General features: G+C 33.6%; 3 protein-coding genes across 3 annotated transcripts in view; all 3 read left to right on the forward strand.

The window, feature by feature from the left end:
* The window catches only part of LOC112040241 (uncharacterized), an 11,753-nt gene extending 2,058 nt beyond the window's left edge, over nt 1–9,695 (forward strand). The window contains exons 4-8 of the mRNA XM_065781134.1: nt 373–382; nt 479–729; nt 3,447–4,209; nt 8,271–8,662; nt 9,563–9,695. Of these exons, the coding sequence (XP_065637206.1) occupies nt 373–382; nt 479–729; nt 3,447–4,209; nt 8,271–8,662; nt 9,563–9,591 (1,445 nt within the window). The 3' untranslated portion in view covers nt 9,592–9,695. The remainder of the gene's footprint in view (nt 1–372; nt 383–478; nt 730–3,446; nt 4,210–8,270; nt 8,663–9,562) is intronic.
* Nucleotides 9,696–14,564: 4,869 nt separating this feature from the next.
* Nucleotides 14,565–15,548, forward strand: LOC111986330 (uncharacterized). Its single transcript, XM_024017961.1, has one exon. It carries the CDS (start codon nt 14,565–14,567, stop codon nt 15,546–15,548), a length of 984 nt encoding a protein of 327 aa, XP_023873729.1.
* Nucleotides 15,549–16,137: 589 nt separating this feature from the next.
* Nucleotides 16,138–17,136, forward strand: LOC112013152 (uncharacterized). The gene has a single exon (XM_024045534.2). The coding sequence runs from the start codon at nt 16,138–16,140 to the stop codon at nt 17,134–17,136; it is 999 nt and encodes a 332-aa protein (XP_023901302.2).
* The last annotated feature ends 4,168 nt before the right edge of the window (nt 17,137–21,304 follow it).

Here is a 21,304-nt window from a genome sequence, read left to right on the forward strand (position 1 = left end):
AAAAAAAAAAAAAGGAGCTGTTATCTCTGGGATAAAATTATGAATGATTTTGTTGAATGTATTCTTGTGGCCAATGAAAGTTGCACTATGCTGAATAACCATATCTGTGCTCATCTTCTTTCTTTCTTTCTATCAGAGATTTTTCTTGGACAAATTGAGTGGTAAGAACTGTTACCTTCTCTCTGCAAGGGACCAGTGCATTATATGGGGTAATCCTCCTCTGTATTGGAGTTGGGTTTCTAAACCTCAATCCATGTTTCTCCCTAAATCCAGGTCTGTCCCTGCTCTACTTTCGCACTCCTTTTTTTTTTTTTTTTTTTAAATTACGCCTTTCATTTAGTTCTTAATTATGTACATGTAAAAATCAAACAGGTTCTCGCAGGTAGCTAAACTTGATCTTGCGTTGCTGTTTGTCATCTGTTGCAAGATAAGTACTTCCATGCTGTCTCCGAAAACAAACTATCACTGGATTTGGTAGCCGTCGTCCTTTAAATGCTTCAATTAAAACTGCTCAAGGAGGTGAAGTTTATGAACAAACTGTTTTTTTGCGCTCACGTGCCAAGGATCCAAGGCTGAAGAGAAAAGATGGATGGTCAGAGACTAAGATGGGTGAGTTTTTCAATGAGGGAGGAAAAGAGGATGAACTCAATATTAGACTTATGGATGTAGAATCTGGTAGGTGGAAGTCTGGCCCCATTTTTGAAGGGATTGAGATCAGGCCAACAAATGGTCGGTAAAATTTGTACTTTTATTATCACTAAGTGGCATTAATGATACAGCGCATTGCAATTCTATCAAACTTGTGTTGCGTCAATAATTTGCTTTATTGTCAAAATATATAACATCTATATTCTAGTGTATCTGGAGTAGGGGTGGCAAATGGGCGGGTTTGAGTGAGTTTGGGGTGGGCATAATTGGGTTGGGTATATAAAATCCATTTACCCATTCAAAACCCATTTAACTAATTCTTTATAACTCAAATCCAACCCAACCCAATTATTATGGGTAAATCCCAACCCACTCAATTACCCAATTATCAAAATTACCAAAATGCCACTAAAGTGAAAATGACCAAAGTACTCTAAAGTCTTCAAAAATGACCAAAATACCCCCAAAACCTGAAAATTACCAAAATACTCCCAAAACTCAAAAAAAATGACCAAAATACCTCCAAAATCCAGAAAATAACCAAAATACCCCAAAAATCCAAAAAATGACCAAAATACCCCTGAAAGCCAAAAATTACCAAAATACCCCCTAGAACCTAAAAAATGACCAAAATATCCCCAAAACCTTAAAATTACCAAAATAACTCTCTCTCTCTCTCTCTCTCTCTCTCTTGTATAAACACCACCATTCAATTAAAAAAACGTTAATTAAGAAAAGAAAAAAAAAACCCACAGTTGATTTTGTTTTTTAACCCAAATCCAAAGAAAGCACGTTGAGAGGAAAAAGAAGAAAAAAAGAAAAAAAAGAAAAGAAAAGCAAATAGCCAAATACATGTTGAAAAAAAAAAAAGGGTGTGAGACATAAGTGGCTTGCGAAAGAGAGAAGAAAGGAGTGGTAAGTAATCAGTATTAATTGGGGTAATTTACTAACACTAATTGTATCAACCTTTTATGCTTGTTTTCTCTTTAAAATAGAGGGATCATTTTTTGGTGGGCCAGGGAATGGGCCCCACCAAAAATCCTCCCACTTTCTCTCCTTTCCAAACAACCTAAATTCCTATTTTCTTTCATTTCTTTTTTATCCTTCCTATTTCACCTCCAACGAAACGTAGCCTAAGTAAAATTATAAATTCTTTGCTTGTGTTCTAAGTATGATTAGTGTAGGGGGGAAAGGTCCAAGAGCCCATATCTACGTATATATTGGGCTAAGGGCCCAACTCGAGGACACCAAACAATCTAAGGACGAGTAAAACACTTCATAAGGATCTACATTAGTAAGTGAAAAGAAAAATCCTATTAAAGCCACCCGGGGGGGGGGGGTGCCTTGAGGAAGAATCCCTCCTTGGCTGGGCGAGGCCGAGGTCAGAAGGTATGGTTTGCCATCAAGGGTAACGCTTCAAACCATTCTACATAGATGATAGGTATTAAGAAGGAAAAGGACAAAGTAGAGCTATGAAATATCTAAGAAAAAGCTGCTAACATAGCATTGAATGCTTTGCAGCTGACTGAGCAACGCTTTATAGCCTTACAGCTGTAGAGAGGGAAAATTCCCGACCTATCACAAGCTGACACATCACACTACCAAGACCACAAAATGCAGCCAATTACAGAGCACCACATACTGCTGTTAGGTTTTACCATTACTATTCAGAAGCCAATAGAAATTCGCCAAGTGTCATGCAAGAACCAATCATGTATCATCGCACATGTAAGCGATGACATAATCAGTTTCGCACGTGTAAGCGATGACACAATCAGTCTAGCATGTGCAAGCGATGACATAAGCGGACCAATCAAGGTCTGCCACGTGTCACCAATCAGACTCCGCCACGTGTCACTTACCTACCCCTAAACTCCTATAAATAGAAGCCTTCCTAAGGCATTTCAAAGGGATCTGAAGAGAGCTGAGAAGGAGATCTAGAGATTTAGAGAGAGGACCAGGCCATTGGAAGCACTCAGAAGTCCAGAAGCTCTGCCGGAACCAAGCTCTAAAGCCTCCAAGAACTTCAAGAACTTCAACTTCGAATACGAAGAACATTCGAAGGAAAATCATCCAAATCATCCGCCTAGATCCAAAAGTCTGCGGGAATCAAGCCTAAAGTGTCCGAAAACATCAACAAATCACAAATCAGTGAAGCTCTACGGATTCAAGCCTTTAAAGCCCCGAAGAACTTCCACCACAAACCTTAAAGTACGAAGAACATTCAAAGAGGAATCATCCAAATCATATTCCTAAATCTCAAAGTTCACTGGAATCAAGCTCAAAAGCCTCCAAAAACATCACAAACCACAAATCAGCGAAGCTCTACGGATTCAAGCCTCTAAAGCCCCGAAGAACTTCCACCACAAACCTTCGAAGACGAAGAACACATCAAGAACATGAAGAACACACGAAGAACATGAAGAACGTGAAGAACAAGGGATTTCTAACAAGCTCATAGCCAGAGATTCATTGTAATTCTGTTTCAACAATCTTCGATCTATCCCTCAACCAAATTGAAGGATATCTTGTGTTCAAATCAAAATCACATTACCACAATTCTAATCAACAAATCTTTTAAGGAGATCGAATCGGAGGATCACTCTTTTGTAATTACAGAGAATTGTACCACACATTCATCAATACAAATTCACATTTGTGACACTATTTTACTCGTTTGACTTTATTTCGAACCGAGAAATTTGGTCGTCCACATATTCTGGCACGCCCAGTGGGACCTCTCTGCCTCTCATCTCATTCTCCTTTAAAGAAAGAAATCTTCATCATCTTGCTACCAGCTCAAATGGCCTCTAGCAAGAACATCCAAGCTTCAACAGCTACTTCAACTGAACTTGGTATGGCTACCACCAACAACTACATTGGTGTAATCAATTGTAGCCAACCCAAAGCAAATAATCAACTTCAATATCAATCAACCAAGGAAGCCAAGGTCCAGACAATCATCTCCTTAGACCCTCTTACAAGAAACAAAGTCATCAACAAGGACATCTCCACCTTGGAACACCTCAAGTATGGGGGCAAATCCCCTTCTTCCTTCACAAGAAGTTGGTCACATGATCTTTCTCCCATCAAAGGGAACCCAAAAAATGAGATTTCATGTGCTCACTTCAATTCACTTCCTTCTCCATCATCTTGGGAAGTTGTGTCAGTCATGATGACTAACACCTCTACAATGGAAGAAAAGATGGTCGAAATGGAACAAAGGGTCGTCCTTCTCACAAAAGCACTTGAAGATAAGGACCTCCAAATTGCAACTTTAATGAACAAACTCAAAGTACAAGATCTTGGTGAATCAAGCCATGGTCATAAATTCATAAGCAGCCTCGCACGTGTAAGCAATGACCTTAGCAACCTCGCACGTGTAAGCGATGACACAATCATTCCAGCATGTGCAAGCGATGACATAAGCGGACCAATCGAGCTATGCCATGTGTCACCAATCAGACTCCGCCACGTGTCGCTTACCTACCCCAAAACTCCTATAAATAGAAGCCTTCCTGAGACATTTGGGAGGGACCAGGCCATTGGAAGCACTCAGAAGTCCAAAAGCTCTGCTGGAACAAGCTCTAAAGCCTCCAGGAACTTCAACTTCAAATATGAAGAACATTCGAAGAGAAAATCATCCAAATCATCCGCCTAGATCCAAAAGTTTGCGGAATCAAGCCTAAAGTGTCCAAAACATCAACAAATCACAAATCAGTGAAGTTCTGCGGATTCAAGCCTCTAAAGCACCGAAGAACTTCCATCACAAACCTTCGAATACAAAGAACATTCGAAGAAGAATCATCCAAATCGTATTCCTAGATCTCAAAGTTCACTGGAACAAGCTCAAAAGCCTCCAGAAACATCACAAACCACAAATCAGCGAAGCTCTACAGATTCAAGCCTCTAAAGCCCCGAAGAATTTCCATCACAAACCTTCGAATACAAAGAACATTCGAAGAGGAATCATCCAAATCGTATTCCTAGATCTCAAAGTTCACTGGAATCAAGCTCAAAAGCCTCCAGAAACATCACAAACCACAAATCAGCGAAGCTCTACGGATTCAAGCCTCTAAAGCCCCGAAAACTTCACCACAAACCTTCGAAGACGAAGAACACATCAAGAACATGAAGAACACGAAGAACGTGAAAGAACAAGGGATTTCTAACAAGCTCATAGCCAGAGATTCATTGTAATTTTGTTTCAACAATCTTCGATCTATCCCTCAACCAAATTAAAGGATATTTTGTGTTCAAATCAAAATTACATTATTACAATTCCAATCAACAAGTCTTTCAAGAAGATCGAATCAAAGGATATCTTTTGTAATTACAGAAAATTATACCACATTCATCAATACAAATTCGCATTTGTGAAACTATTTTTACTCGTTTGACTTATTTCAAACGAGAAATTTAGTCGTCCACAATAATATTCCGCATTACTTTTTTTGTATAGCTTGACATTGATTTTGTAGATAAAGTGGATCGAAGAAGGAAAAAAAAAAGACTAATTTTCCCCAAATTTCCATTAAAATAACTACATACAGACTATACAATACACATAATTCCTTCCACAAATAAAGAATATTGCATACATTTCTAATCGAGTCATGAAATGATTTGGATCAGACCAATACCGAAAAATCTTAAAAACCTATTTGAGAGCACAAAAATTACAAAAACAATCTTAGTTACTTCAATCTAGAATGCATAAAATTAGGAATTCATTGAAAGAGATTACCTGTCCTCTGTAGACCTTAATACGAGAGACAACACAAAATGCCCCCTTAATCATCTGGACAAACACATGCAGGTAATCCCAGGCTCAGCAACTGAGAGCTAAGAGACCAAATAGCCACTCACACTCTGTAGGCCATATAACTTTTTTTAAGGGTAAAAATGTTAATATGTCTCTATCAAAATACGGCAAATAGGGTTGTAAATAAACAAGAATAGAACGAGTTTGGCTTGAGAAAAAGCTTGTTTAAGTTCAAGTCTCAACAGCATTCACATCAACCTAGTGAGTTTTTAGTCAAATTTAGTCTTAAATACTCACTTTTATTAGTTTAGTTAATCTACTACTTACAGACAATTACATCAACCTCAGTAATTCATCATTATTCTATTTTAATATTATTTCTTTCTCCACAAATATATTATTTAAGGAAAAAGTTAACAGATACCCTAAGGACATTGGTTTAAGAAATATTTATAGAATCTTTTATTAAAAAAAAAAAAAAAGCAATAATGTTTTTTACAGCTTTTTATATTCTCTATAAAAACTTTCCTAAAATTGTTTTCTAACCATTACCTTAGGGGTACCCATTAACATAAACTTTTTTTTAACTCATCAGTCTCAAATTGTGAATAAAATAAGATTTTTATCTGGTGTATTGAGTGGATAGCGCTCAATAGATGTATGGAGGACACTGTTCATTGTTAAGTTTTTAGGGCAAAATATTAAGGCCAATGTGTGGAAGTTTTGGGTGAGTTTAGTTTTTTTTTTTTTTTTTTTTTTAATACTATATGTTGCTTTAGCTAGGTTGATGAGAATGTTCTAAGTTTAAAATAAATTATTATTTGTGTAAAAAAAATTATTATTAAACAAGTCAAATTCAAACATAATAATATGTTCCTCAATAAGCTTGTGAACAAGAGACGTCAATTAACTACATGTAATACTATATTTTCATATGTATACTTGTCTAAAAATATATTTATATAAATTTGAAATTGAATTGTATAAGTTTATCAATATGTTCATATGGAATTAAATTATTATTTATAATTTTCATAAAATCATGAAAAGATAAAACATTTTAGTCATGATTTTATAATGAAAAAGAATAAATTAATCAAGTAATTCTTGAAAAAATTTGAGCTTTTTCGATAATAAAATAAGCCAAGCTTAAACATAAAAATTTGTTTGGTGTTAAACTAATTCAAGCCCAAGTTCGAAAAAAATATAAATAAATAAAGGCAAATTACAACTTATCTACCTATGATTTGACTGAAATTTTAATTGTTTGCTTGTAGTTTAAAAATTTGACAATTTACGCACCTGAAATTTAACCAAAATTTAAGATGCCTACTTGTAGTTTAAAATCCTATGATGCAAGTGTTCTGATAAATTGTTTTTTATTTTATTTAGTCTTGTATTTTTATATTTTTTGTGTTTTTAGAAAAAGAAGACATAAAAGTAGAATAAAATTAAATATTTAGTCATGTTTTAGGCATTGGGCAAAACTTTAACTGGTTAACCTCAGATGAGTAACTGAATTAACCTGGATAAAGAACCGCCGGCGCCAAACAAAACCGAGCCTCAAAACTTTCCTGAAGCCTCACTATGATATGAGAGAGCGAGAGAGAGAGAGAGAGAGAGAGAGAAAATTAGAGAAGAAAAAGATGGGAGAGGCAGAACGTGAGCGGTTACGCTCAAATCCAGAATTACCGGAGGAGTGCATGAGGGAAATAGTATCACGGTTGAATCCTAAAGAATGGTGCAGAGGGTGTGCGGTTTCGCAAAAATTCCGTGAGGCTGGTGAGTCCGACGAAAACTGGGTTACATTTTTGCCTCCTGATTGGCTCGCCATCCGTTCCACAACATCGGCTCACTTGCATTTCACTTCTTTGAAACAGCTCTACCTCCATCTCTCCGATAACCCCATTTTAATTGACCGCAATTCAATGGTACTTTCCTTCTTTTCCCTCTTCTACAACTCCAACTCGCTCACTTGTTGGTTTGGGTTTTGATAGTTATGTCTCCTTTCAAAGCCCAAAAGGGCCAAAACCCTTTTGAGCTTTCAATTTCTTTTGTCCTGAAACTCAATATGCCTAACTGCTTAAAGAAAATTATTTGTAGTATATGTTTATCATAAACAATCCATTTGTAGTAAAAATTCATATATTTGTGAAGGGGTAAAATATTTTAGTTATGGTTTTGCTATATATAAGAAAAAAATATAAGTTAATAAAGTAGCTCAACTTTGCTTGAATGTGTAATCTTGTTTGATGATAAGCTCCAGCTTGGCTTGTGTTGAAAATAAAATTAAATGAACAAGTTTGAACTTTTATTACTCGGTTGGTTTCGGCTCGTTTGCAGCCCTAAATTCTTATGCGCATGGAAGGAGCAAGTTCGTTTCACTATGGACTCTCGAAATTGTGTTTGGTTTGAATTGGTTATGTGTGATCATGCATGAATTTAGTTATAGCACCATCAGCAAATAGAAGAACAGAATCAAAAACAAAAAACACAAAAAAAGGAGCTGCTATCTCTGAATTATGAATGATTTTGTTGAATGTATGCTTGTGGCCAATAAAAGTAGCACCATGCTGAATATAACCATATCTGTGCTCATTTTCTTTCTTTCTTTCTAGCAGAGCTTTTTCTTGGACAAATTGAGTGGTAAGAAATGCTACCTTCTCTCTGCAAGGGACCTGTGCATTATATGGGGTGACACTCCATTTTAGAGTTGGGTTTCTAAACCTGAATCCAGGTTTCTACCTAAATCTAGGTCTGTCCCTACTACTTTCGCATTTCCTTTTTTTTTTTTTTTTTGGTTTTTGTTTAGGCCTTTCATTTAGTTCTTAATTATGTACATGTAAAAACCAAACAGGTTCTTGCAGGTAGCTGTACTTGATCTTGTGTGGCGGTTTGACATCCATTGCAAGATAAGTACTTCCATGCTGTCTCCAAAAACAAACTATGCCACTTACCTTGTGTTCAAGTTGAGGAGCAGAGCCAGTGGATTTGGTAGCCGTTATCCTTTAAATGCTTCAATTACAACTACCCAAGGAGGTGAAGTGTATGAACAAACTGTTTGTTTGAGCTCGCTTGCCAGGGAGCCAAGGCTGCAGAGAAAAGATGGATGGTTAGAGGCTAAGATGGGTGACTTTTTCAATGAAGGAGGAAAAAATGATGAACTGGAGATTAGACTTAGGGAGATAGAATCTGGAAGGTGTAAGTCTGGCCTTGTTTTTGAAGGGATTGAGATCAGGCCAACAAATGGTCAGTAAAATTTGTGCTTTTATTATCACTAAGTAGCATTGATAATACACCATGTTGCAATTCTATCAAACTTGTCTTGTGTCAATACTTTGCTTTATTGTCAAAATATTTAACATCTAGATTCTAGAGTATAGTAGTGTATCTGTAGTTGATGTTGCGTTACAAGCTGTTTGAGTATAGAGAGAAGACAAGTCTCAAAGTAAGAGAAAGAAACAAAAATAAATAACAGCGTTACAAGCTGTTTGAGTATAGGTACTGAAATGGTCAAGTTTGAAATGTTGTGGACCTAGTTGGTACTAGCCCAAACCTTAGAGTATGTTAGTAAAATTTATCCTATAGTTTATTCATAACATAAATAATCCATTAGTAGTTTTGTAGATTTGTGAAGGGGTAAAACAATTTAGTTATGGTTTTGCTTTATATAGAAAAAGAATAAGTTAATCAAGTAGCTCGAGCTTGCTTGACAAGTAAATGAACCAAACTTGAATTGTTAAACATGTAATCTTGTTTGATGAGAAGCTCTAGCTTGGCTCTTGTTCGAAATAAAATTAAATGAATAAACTTGAACTTTTAATACTCAGCTGGAACGGCCTCGTTTGCAGCCCTAAAGTCTTATGCCAGTGGAAGGAGCAAGATTGGGTGGGTTTGTTTCACTATGGACTTGAAATTGTGCTTGGTTTGAATGAGTTATGTGTGATCATGCATGGAGTTAGTTATAGCGCCATCAGCAAATAGAAGAATAGAATCAAAAAACACCCCCAAAAAAAAAAAAAAAAAGGAGCTGTTATCTCTGAGATAAAATTATGAATGATTTTGTTGAATGTATTCTTGTGGCCAATGAAAGTTGCACTATGCTGAATAACCATATCTGTGCTCATTTTCTTTCTTTCTTTCTATCAGAGCTTTTTCTTGGACAAATTGAGTGGTAAGAAATGTTACCTTCTCTCTGCAAGGGACCAGTGCATTATATGGGGTAATCCTCCTCTGTATTGGAGTTGGGTTTCTAAACCTCAATCCATGTTTCTCCCTAAATCCAGGTCTGTCCCTGCTCTACTTTCGCACTCCTCCTTTTTTTTTTTTTAATTACGCCTTTCATTTAGTTCTTAATTATGTACATGTAAAAATCAAACAGGTTCTCACAGGTAGCTAAACTTGATCTTGCGTTGCTGTTTGTCATCTGTTGCAAGATAAGTACTTCCATGCTGTCTCCGAAAACAAACTATGCTGCTTACCTTGTGTTCAAGTTGAGGAGAGGAGCCACTGGATTTGGTAGCTGTCGTCCTTTAAATGCTTCAATTAAAACTACTCAAGGAGGTGAAGTTTATGAACAAACTGTTTTTTTGCGCTCACGTGCCAAGGATCCAAGGCTGAAGAGAAAAGATGGATGGTCATAGACTAAGATGGGTGAGTTTTTCAATGAGGGAGGAAAAGAGGATGAACTCAAGATTAGACTTATGGATGTAGAATCTGGTAGGTGGATGTCTGGCCTCATTTTTGAAGGGATTGAGATCAGGCCAACAAATGGTCGGTAAAATTTGTACTTTTATTATCACTAAGTGGCATTAATGATACAGCGCATTGCAATTCTATCAAACTTGTGTTGTGTCAATAATTTGCTTTATTGTCAAAATATATACATCTATATTCTAGAGTATACTCTTAGGTATCTGGAGTTGATGTTGCGACTGTTGTAGTGTTGCCGTTGGGTTGTAGTTGCTGTGGTGCTATTACTTGTTAGTTTGATGCTGTGTTTTTTGTAGTGTGGCTGCTGGATTTCAGTGTTGTAGCTTCTGTTGAACTTGTTTTAATTCAATAAAGTCCGCACTAAAATAAATTAAATTAAAATTATAAATAAAAATAAATAAAAAAGCTTATTAGTAAGTCATATTGTTATCCCTCCGACTTATCTTTGTCAATATTCTTGATTTTGAGCCTCAAAACCCTTAGGCACGCTGTAAGTTAGGTATCAATGCTCTTCTTCTCACTTATCTTTTCTCCTGTTAAGTGAAGAGGGTGGATTTGAACCCCAAGTTTTACTCAATGGGAGAATAAGGGAGTGTCCATATGCTACTAGTTAGGACGCTCCTGACATGCTCCTGTTGATTGACAAAAGTTACAAAACCATTAGTCCAAGTTTTCTACAAAATTAGTAGTATAATAGTAAAAATAAAGCATGAAGACCGTTATCTCACCGATTAATCTCTACATCAGCAACGTCATCTTAATATTAAGAATAAGATCCATTAATATTCAGAGCCACAAAAGGTAATTTCATATTAGCACCAGCATCTTAATATTAATTATTAAGGAAAAATATGGAAAAACTCTCTTGAAACTTTTTTAGAGATACCCTCTCAATATTAACAGTCATAAAGATGGAAAAAGTTTAACTACAAACTTGATTGTAGTCATTGGCTACAATTTTACTAAATATCTTTATATTAGATGTGAATTTTGATAAATTTACCATTGATTATATTTTCTTCTTATATTCTCCATTTTTGCAAAATTTTCAGAAGATCAAAAATTAATAGTTATGTCATCAATCAAATATTTAAATTTTAAGTTTTTGTAGTTAAAAATTATGCATAAAAAATAATTTTATGGATCAAATAGTAAATAACATCCAATTAGCACAAAATTTGATATGTAAAAAAGAATAAAAAAAATATGCAATCTAATAATAAGATTTTGAAATAAGAAAATTTTAATGACTTAGCTACACGATGAAATCACTATTCTTAGACAATATATGCCCCTAGAAAATGATAAAAGAGTTGCTAATGTGTCACTAAAAATTTGTCCCCAAGTTGCAATCAAATGTTTACCAACAATCTAACAAAAATTCAACGAATGTATTTTCACTTGCTTTTTCTATTGTTTCTTTCACTTAATCTCTTCTAAAGAGATAATAACACTCTTCCACTTCTAAAGTGAGATCAAACCGATATTGAATATACAAAATATCTAACAACAATAGTAGAAGTTGTAGCCAAAAAAAAAAAGTAGATGGGAGGGGGAGATTAGAATCATGGTTTTCCTCATAAAAGAAAGGAGATAATGCTATTGAACTGTAAGGCTCTTGCACAATATCCTTAGTTAACTTACTAATTTTATTAACAGCTAAAGTAGTTTTTTTTTTTTTTTAACAAACCAAGGCACATAATAGGGGTGAAGGAATTCACACCCTAAATATTTTCATTGAAAATATTAGCAAATGTCAACTGAGTTACAAAGTTTTTATCATAACTACATGTTACAACTTGAAAAATAATTTTTTAAAAGAAAAAAAAAATGTGTGAAGTAATCAGTCTTGAAATATCCTACTTAAACATCATGGTAAATAATTCTATTCTTAGTAAAGAAGTTTTATTTATTTATTTTTTTTAGAGTTTCAATAATTCTATTCTTCTTTACTTCTTATTAAAGAAGTTATAGTAGGGTTTTTTTTTTTTTTTTTTTTTTTTTTTTAATTCTATTCTTATTAAAGTTTTTTTTTTTTTTAGAGTTTCAATAATTCTATTCTTTTTTACTTCTTATTAAAGAAGTAATAGTAGAGTTTTTTTTTTTTTTTTTGGGTGGAGAAACAAGTAAATATAAGTTGAAAGGTTAAAATGGAAGATTGAGGGATTTAACTTTTATTTTTACAGGGTGATGGTTATTAGTTACCACCCATAAGACAAAGTCTAAAGTGTAGACAGAAAAAGCGCGTATTGACTTGACAAGATTGGGGCGAAGGAAGATGACACGTAATTACTTAGGAAAAGACGAAGCAGGAGAGGGACGTTTGACTTAGTTCGATGGAACCAAAGACACCATTTAATTCATTCTGTTTCTCTTTGGAAACATTTGGCTGATAGGCGTGAAGGACACGACCCGTTGAATTGGTCTTTGCCGTCTTTCGAGAACTATAAAGGCCTAATTCCAAAACAGCCCTCACCTTGAGGGTCAATATTATCAAAATTTGGAAAATATATATAATTTAATATCTTGACTTTTTTTTTTCCTAAAAAATATGGTAGCTATTTGTTAGAAATGGAGAGAAACTGCCCAAAATAAAAATAGCCTAGTTGAAGCCTTTTAAGGCTCACTCATGAGTCATGACTCATCAAATTTAAGGATTTTTATTGTTCAATAATTGGATTTATAATTTTTTTTTATACAATATAAAAATTCTACTCTACCGTTACATCAAGGGTGTGCAGTAGTGGTTTTATAATTATTAAATGCAAGTAATATAGACAAATGTTTATATTTTTTTCCCCCATAATTCATAGTACACCAAATGTTTATATGCAAGTAATTTTAATTGCTTTCTTTGCAACATTATTTTATTATTTTAAGAGTATTGTTGGTGAAATGCCGACATAACAAAATCTAGATCCTTAAATTATTAAAAAAAAAAAAGGTTAAAATTCAAAGAAATCTATTGGTAGAGTACCTTAAGAAATTTAGAAGATCTGAAGAATCCATATATATATATATATATATATTGGGTATACAAATTACATCAGTTAAAGCCAAGGTCAAAACTCAAGGTTTATAAGGAGAAGCTATTTCATGAAATGGTCTCATAAAATAAATTTTTTGTCCATAAAGAACAATTGCACCAGCCTCACCCGAAAAAATCAACTACTACCTCCGTCCCAGTTTATTTGTCATCTATTCCATTTTGGAATGTCCCAAAATATTTGTTTATTTCTAAAAATAAAAATTATTAGTTTATTAGTGTTCCTATTATGCCCCTACTTTATTTTCAAAACTATTTGAAAAAAAAAAACTAATATTTTAAAAAGATCAATTTAATTGGGGCACCTTTTTAGTTGCCTCATTAAGAATAACTCTTTTTAAAAAAGATGATAAATTTATTTAATGGTAGTTTTGTAAACTTATACATTTTTATAAGGCAGATAAGACAATATATGATGTTCCCTTAAAAAGTTTGACTTTTTAAACAAAACAAACAAATTGGTACAGAGAGAGAGTACTACTTATGTTTGAATTATAATCCCCAAAATCTTATACTTTGATTTTTATTTTATTTTTATCAATATCTTTTAACGTTTAAACTGTATAAAAAGAAAACAATAGCAAGAAAAGAAAAAAAAAATTAATAAAGAGAAAAAATGCAAAAAAAAAAAAAAAATTGATAATAAAAATTCAAATCTTTATGAATATCATAATCATATCTTCAAAAGAATTACAACATGAGCAAAAATTTGGTAGTAATTATCTAAAAAGCATTAGAATTATTTTTCAATTAAACTCGGAATTTTCAAGTGCATTATATTAAAACTAGCATAGAACTTGTGCATATGCACGACACAATTAAAAACAATTACAATTACACACATATATGGATTCAAATTATAACTGGAGCAAGAGTTATACATTTTTTAAGTTATAAACGAGTTTTAATCTCTCTCTCTCTCTCTCTCTCTCTCTCTCTCTCTCTCTCTCTCTCTCTCTTAATTTTTTTATTTTAGTTTTTTATATACACGTCTATAATGGATGGTGGATGTTTTATATAACAAGTTACTGTTTTTAATCGTCAAATGATGTGGTTAAAAGATAATTGTCACACTCATTTAAGAATAATGGCTCCTCACCACAAAATACAATTATAATATATATATATATATATTTATATTTATATTCTTTTTTTTTCTTTTAATTTTCCCATGATTAATATAAAAAGTGGACCTTGGCTAGTTCATTTGGAAAGTAGGGGTAGTTTGGTATCTCAATTCACAAAGTCAATTCTCTATAATTATATCCCTGCTCCAATATTATATACCATTCTCTTCTCTTCATAATTCATTTCCATCTTTTCTCCTAGTTTATTCATCCCCTCCAACAAGAAATCAAATAATCCATTGAAGAAAGCTCTAGCTAGCACACCATGGATAGGGAACAAGAAGAGATGCAATTTCTCGGTCTCTTTGGTATCTACAAAGAAGCTTTCAAGATCATGTACTCATGGTGGAGACTCTTTGGCCAAATCAGCTTGGTCTTAATCCTTCCTCTGTCCGTAATCGTCCTGGTTCATATAGAAGTATCTGAGGTTTTACTCTCAAAGATCGTCCACAACGAAATTGTCTTGGATGATACCCGAGCTGGGTCTCCTACATACAACAAAGTCTCCGATGTTTTCTCTTCAGAATGGACCACTTATTGGCTTTTCAAAGTTGCATACATCACTATCCTCCCCATCCTTTCACTCCTCTATACCTCAGCTGTGGTTTACACTATTGCATGTATTTACACAGGCCGTGAAGTCGATTTCAAAAAGGTTATGAGTGTTGTTCCCAAGGTTTGGAAGAGGCTTATAGCCACGTTTTTCTATTCTGGCCTATTCTTCGTCGTTTACAGCATTGTGGCTGTTGTGATCTTTATTTGTATACTTGGATTTGGGTCAACCAAGGCATTCATTGTTTTTGGGATCTTGTACTGTGTTGGGCTTGTGTACATGACCATAGTTTGGCAATTGGCTAGCGTTGTGACCGTGTTAGAAGACGCTTATGGATTTAGGGCCTTGATTAAGAGCAAGGCACTTTTACAGGGAAAGATGGGTGTGGCTGCTTTGGTATTTTTGAAGCTCAATATTTCATTCTTAATCATACAAGGTTTATTTGAGAATCTAGTTGTGCATGGTGTATCATTGGGCATAGTGAGTAGGGTAGGCTATGGGGTTCTATGTTCGTTATTGCTTTCCAGTTTGTTTCTTTTTGGGCTTGTGGTTCTGACAGTGCTCTACTTCGTTTGCAAGTCCTACCACCATGAACATATAAACAAGTCAGCCCTCTCGGTTCATCTTGAAGTTTATCTGGGGGAGTATGTTCCTTTGAATGCCAGGGATGTTCAACTTGAGCACTATCATGTTTGATTGGGTCTAAAATGTTTTTGTACTCTATTTTATGTAATAGCCTCGGGCATTATTATCATATTTGATATTAATACCGTGACAAACTACATAACAGTTATATATATGTACATTAATTTTCATTAATATTATTAATCAGTTTCACATGTTGCTGCTTTTTTTTTTTTTTGGTATATTATTAGGTTTCTTCTGTTTGCTATTTTAGATTCTTCTTCTTTCTTTATTTTTTCCATTTTTTTTTTTTTTTTTTTTNCGAAACATATTTATTTACTCGACGGGCCACTCATTTAAGAATAATGGCTCCTCACCACATAATACAATTATAATATATATATATATATATATATATTCTTTCTTTTCTTTTTTCTTTTTTTTTAATTTCCCATGATTAATATAAAAAGCGGACCTTGGCTAGTTCATTTGGAAAGTAGGGGTAGTTTGGTATCACAGTTCACAAAGTCAATTCCGCTCCAATGTTATATACCATTATCTTCTCCTCTTCATAATTCACTTCCATCTCTTCTCCTAGTTTATTCATCCCCTCCAACAAGAAATCAAATAATCCATTGAAGAAAGCTCTAGCTAGCACACCATGGATAGGGAACAAGAAGAGATGCAATTTCTCGGTCTCTTTGGTATCTACAAAGAAGCTTTCAAGATCATGTACTCATGGAGGAGACTCTTAGGCCAAATCAGCTTGGTCTTAATCCTTCCTCTGTCCGTAATCTTCCTGGTTCATATGGAAGTATCTGAGGTTTTACTCTCAAAGATCGTCCACAACGAAATTGTCTTGGATGATACACGAGCTGGGTCTCCTACATACAACAAAGTCTCCGATGTTCTCTCCTCAGAATGGACCACTTATTGGCTTTTCAAAGCTGCATACTTCACTATCCTCCTCATCCTTTCACTCCTCTCTACCTCAGCTGTGGTTTACACCATTGCATGTATTTACACAGGCCGTGAAGTCGATTTCAAAAAGGTTATGAGTGTTGTCCCCAAGGTTTGGAGGAGGCTTATGGCCACGTTTTTGTGTTCTTACCTATTCTTCTTCGTTTACCACATTCTGGCTTTTGTGGTCCTCGTTATTTGCATACTTGGATTTGGGTCAACCAAGGCTTTTTTTTCCATATCAGTTGTTCTTATAATCTTGTTCCTTGTGGGGTTTGTGTACCTGACCATAGTTTGGCAATTGGCTAGCGTTGTGACCGTGTTAGAAGACACTTATGGGTTTGGGGCCATGATTAAGAGCAAGGCACTTATACAGGGAAAGATGGGTGTGACTGCTTTGGTATTTTTGAAGCTCAATTTTTCATTCGCAATCATACAAGGTTTATTTGAGAATCTAGTTGTGCATGGTGCATCATTGGGCATAGTGAGTAGGGTAGGCTTTGGGGTTCTTTGTTCTTTATTGCTTTTCAATTTGTTTCTCTTTGGGCTTGTGGTTCAGACAGTGCTCTATTTCGTTTGCAAGTCCTACCACCATGAAAATATAGACAAGTCAGCCCTCTCGGATCATCTTGAAGTTTATCTAGGGGAGTATGTTCCTTTGAAGGCCAGGGATGTTCAACTTGAGCAATATCATGTTTAATTGGGTCTAAAATGTTTTTGTACTCTATTTTATGTAATAGCCTCGGGCATTCTTATTATTTTTTATAATAATACCGTGACAAACTACATAACAGTTATATATATGTACTTTAATTTTCATTAATATTACTAATCAGTTTCAAACGTTGCTGCTTTTTTTTTTTTTTTTGGTATATTATTAGGTTTCTTCTGTTTGCTATTTTAGCTTCTTCTTCTTCTTCTTCTTCTTTTCTTTTTTTGGCTGAATTGGCCTCTTTTGAATTGACAGCATTTTTTTAAATTTATTTCCTGAATGAATTATTGGATGTTTTATTGGAATGGCCAATGACATATGATATGATGGTGTTTGTTGGCTTTGGACCTTGGGTCTGCTGACCGAAAATAAGATAATTAGGAACCAAATGTGCATGTTGCTCCTTGTAATAACAATTATAAATAAATAAGAAGTTCCGCCTTGTAACCAACTGATTAATAAGTGTGGGTTCTACTTAGTTTAACTGGTAAAGTCTTTGATGGTTGTATAAGAGATCTGGAGTTCAATTTTCGCCTACACTAAAAAACCAATTGGTGTCTTCAGCTTTTTTATTACAGAGAGGGAGAGAGAGAGAGAGTCAACTTAAAAAAAAAAAAATTAAAAACCCCAGATGACCTTCGTGGTCATAGAAAAAATGAAAATTGAAATTCCAATCTGCCTTCTTTTTTTTTTTTTTTCTTTTTTTTCTTTTTTGTAATTATAACGACCCAAGATCATGATGGTTATTCTTTGTCATGATGATCATGATGGTTTGACGATTAGCCCAGGTGCTGCCGTGCGGGAGAAGAAAACAATCATGGGAAGCATGTTCCTATCCAAAAAAAAAATCATGGGAAGCATGTAGAGGTTTCTAGCCCATATTACAGAGTTTAAAAGCCCAATATTGTTTTTTTTTTTATACTATTTCTTTATGGGAAAGCCCAATCTTGTTTTATAATGCATCACAATGACATAAGTAGAAATAGAAGGGGTTCACTTGACAAATTTTATTATATAGTAACTATATGATACATAGTATTATTTGGGCATGACCTTACATAATATGCAATTTTATTGTAAATTTTTAGTAATAATAACTAAGTGACTAAAACTAATTCTCATACAATGAAAAAAAATTTATAGTCTCACATTGAATGAGGTTTTTTGTTGTTTTTTTTTTTTTTTTTCTAATGATGAGATAGATTTTAGTTAGAATTTGTGTGAATTTTGCTACTTTTAGACTTTTAGTTTATATAGACCCATTTAGGAAAAAAAATAGACTCATTTAGGATGTAAATTGAAACGATTTAAAGAGTTAATGATTTAATTAAAAAGTTAGGCTTTAATTTGAATCATCTCAAACGATAATAGAATTGTGTAATTTACATTTGACAAAGGCTAGCCACTTGGGACAAAGAGGGTGTAGCCACATGTTGCATACAAAAGATAGTGACTTGGTACAATTACGATTTACGAGATTCATTTTTTATTATATAGTAGATTTATTTAATTAAAAGTATTTAAAATACAAAATATAAAAAAGACTAGACCGTAAATTTTTTTTTTGATTGAAAACATAATTTAATTAGAATTTTAAATTATAATTTTAACCTTTAAAGTTGGGGTTGTTTTTGTTTTAGTCCCTTAAGTTTGAGATTTTCCTTTTGGTCCATTGAGTTTGATTACATTTCCAAAATGATCATTCATTTGATCTCTTATTACTAATTTGAGAGAGAGAGAGAGAGAGAGAGAGAGAGAGAGAGAGAGAGAGAAAATAGTTTTATTGGCATTTAATGATCATATCACTCTTGGAGATGGATGGAAGGAAAATTTTGAAAATTGAATCAAACATAATGAACTAAAATCTAAAATGAAAATTCTCAAATTTCAAGAACTAAAATAAAAACAACTCAAACTTTAAAGGTCAAACGTGTATTTTAGTCTATTTTTATATAAGGGTTGTTTGTTTTTGCTTAAAATATTAGTTTGTTTTTACCACTAATTTATACACAATCTTCTAAGACCTCACTTTTTCTAAGTTATACTTTTACACAACCTTTATATTAAATAAAATAAGAAAAATGAAAATAAGACCATTCAAACCCACTCTTGCACTCTATTTGTTTTAGTGGGAAACTCTTTTTTTTTTTAAATGACTATTTTTTTTAGCTTTTGGTTGTGACACGGACAATGAGCTGAAAATGTTTTTGACTATTTAGTTGGCATAGAAAATCATTAGTATTCCTTATAATTTATAAGTAATTAATTATAAATAATTATATGAAATAAATATTTCATTCATAACATGAATATAATGTAAACCAACTAATCAATCATCATTCCCCTCCAAAAAAAAACACTAATCAATCATCCAAAATACTTCAAAATTAGATAATCTCCATAACCATCTCTTTCTCCCCACACACACACACACACACAAAATACATAACCATCTAAAATAATTCAACAAGCCAAATTAGATAAAGTTAAGTTCAACAAATCAAACCATCTAGATGGTCAATATAGTTCAAACTTCAATGAAAGCTATCTTCAAAATTAATACAATATTTTCTTCATATCCTAATACAAATGAACCATTACTATCAAATTTCAAATATTTTGCTTGTAGAAATACTCAACTATCGTCAATAGGTTCTAGCAAATTTCAACATGAATGACTTAATTACTTACTCATCCTGAATTACATAGTCAAATACATATGTAAGCATAGACTCATCAGGTTCTCAAAAAAAAAAAAAAAAAGCATCGACTCATCAAGCCCTTTTATTTTAATGGCTTTTTCGTAATGGCTACTCAAATTGCATTGATTCTTAGCAAATATTTCTTGTGCTATTATAACTTTTCTAATTTGTCAAGACAAAAATCCGTATAAGTAGCATTTTCTTTCCCACTAGCACAACTCCTAATATCACTGTGAAAACTTGATTGAGTTGAGGTTGCACTTAACAAATCAAATTGTTTCCCTATAGATACTTGCGCTCTAATTTGCAAATTAAATTGATGGGTTATCCATACACATTTCAAAACAGAGTGGTTCAACTGAGTATGTATTTTGTCCTTTTTAGTAATTTACACATTAAAAAACAATTTTGATAAATATTGTTAAACATTCAGATTTTTAAAAAAAACATTTTTTTGATAGTTTTTACTAAATGCTTTTTTTTTTTTTTTTTTAAACCACAATTTTTAAAACCACCACTTTTTTCAAAAAACACAGTTTCAAAAAATTAAACCAGACTCACCCTTAATTCTTTTTCACCACTTTGCACTGTTAGTCGGAGCCCACCAATTGCATCTACAAGCAAGAATGCTGCCTCTCTTTCGACACTCCAGTAATCTTTTTCTCTTCCCTTAGTTTTTCGTTTGGTTCCCGAGAAAAAAAAGACAAAGAGGAAAGTGGAGTCCGAGAAAGAATGCTTATCTTTCTGGCTTTATGTTATCGTTTCGTTTCATTTCTGTTCTTGTTTTCATTTTTCCTAAGTTTTACTGCACTGAAGCTCATGTGTCTGTTTAAACGTCTCTTTGATGATTTTTCTCTTTTCATTTCCGTGGAGGCTGAGAAAATGAAAGCGTAGTCGGAAAAGAAAGCTTATCTTTTTGCACCATTCAAATTTCTTCTTTGAATTTTCTTGGATTACCTTTTTTCTGATTTTGAGGAAATATAGAAATTAAAATTCGGAATACTTTTTTTTTTTTGCCAAACAAACTGTGCATTCTCTCCTGTCCAACTTGTTTTGAAGATATGGTGTTCCATTATCGGTACTATGCTCTCTGTGTTTGTTTGTAATTACTGGCCATCGTTGTCCTCTGTTTGGTTTCCGAGAAAGTTTAAGGAATTGAGGTTTTGTCTTCTTCTTTTTTTTCTCGGCAATCAAACAGTGGGCTTCAATGGTTGATTTTTTCTCAGCTCAATTGAGTTGAGATGGAAGCAACCAGAGATGATCACTTATTTTTTTTCTTATCTTATTCCTCTATTTTCCTGTGCCTAAGCTGTTACTGTGTTTATGGGCATTTTGATAATTTTGATAATTGGGTGGGTTGGGGTTTACCCATTATAATTGGATTGGGTTGGGTTGGGTTTGGGTTAGAAGTAATTAGCTAAATGAGTTTTAATGGGGGAATGGATTTTATATAT

Source organism: Quercus suber, unplaced genomic scaffold (genome assembly GCF_002906115.3).
Source record: "Quercus suber isolate HL8 unplaced genomic scaffold, Cork oak 2.0 scaffold_257, whole genome shotgun sequence".
Classification (NCBI taxonomy): Eukaryota; Viridiplantae; Streptophyta; class Magnoliopsida; order Fagales; family Fagaceae; genus Quercus; species Quercus suber.

What these genes read in the sequence shown, in the direction of transcription:
- LOC111986330 (XM_024017961.1), top strand. Translation starts at nt 14,565, where the DNA reads ATGGATAGGGAACAAGAAGAGATGCAATTTCTCGGTCTCTTTGGTATC.
- LOC112013152 (XM_024045534.2), top strand. Translation starts at nt 16,138, where the DNA reads ATGGATAGGGAACAAGAAGAGATGCAATTTCTCGGTCTCTTTGGTATC.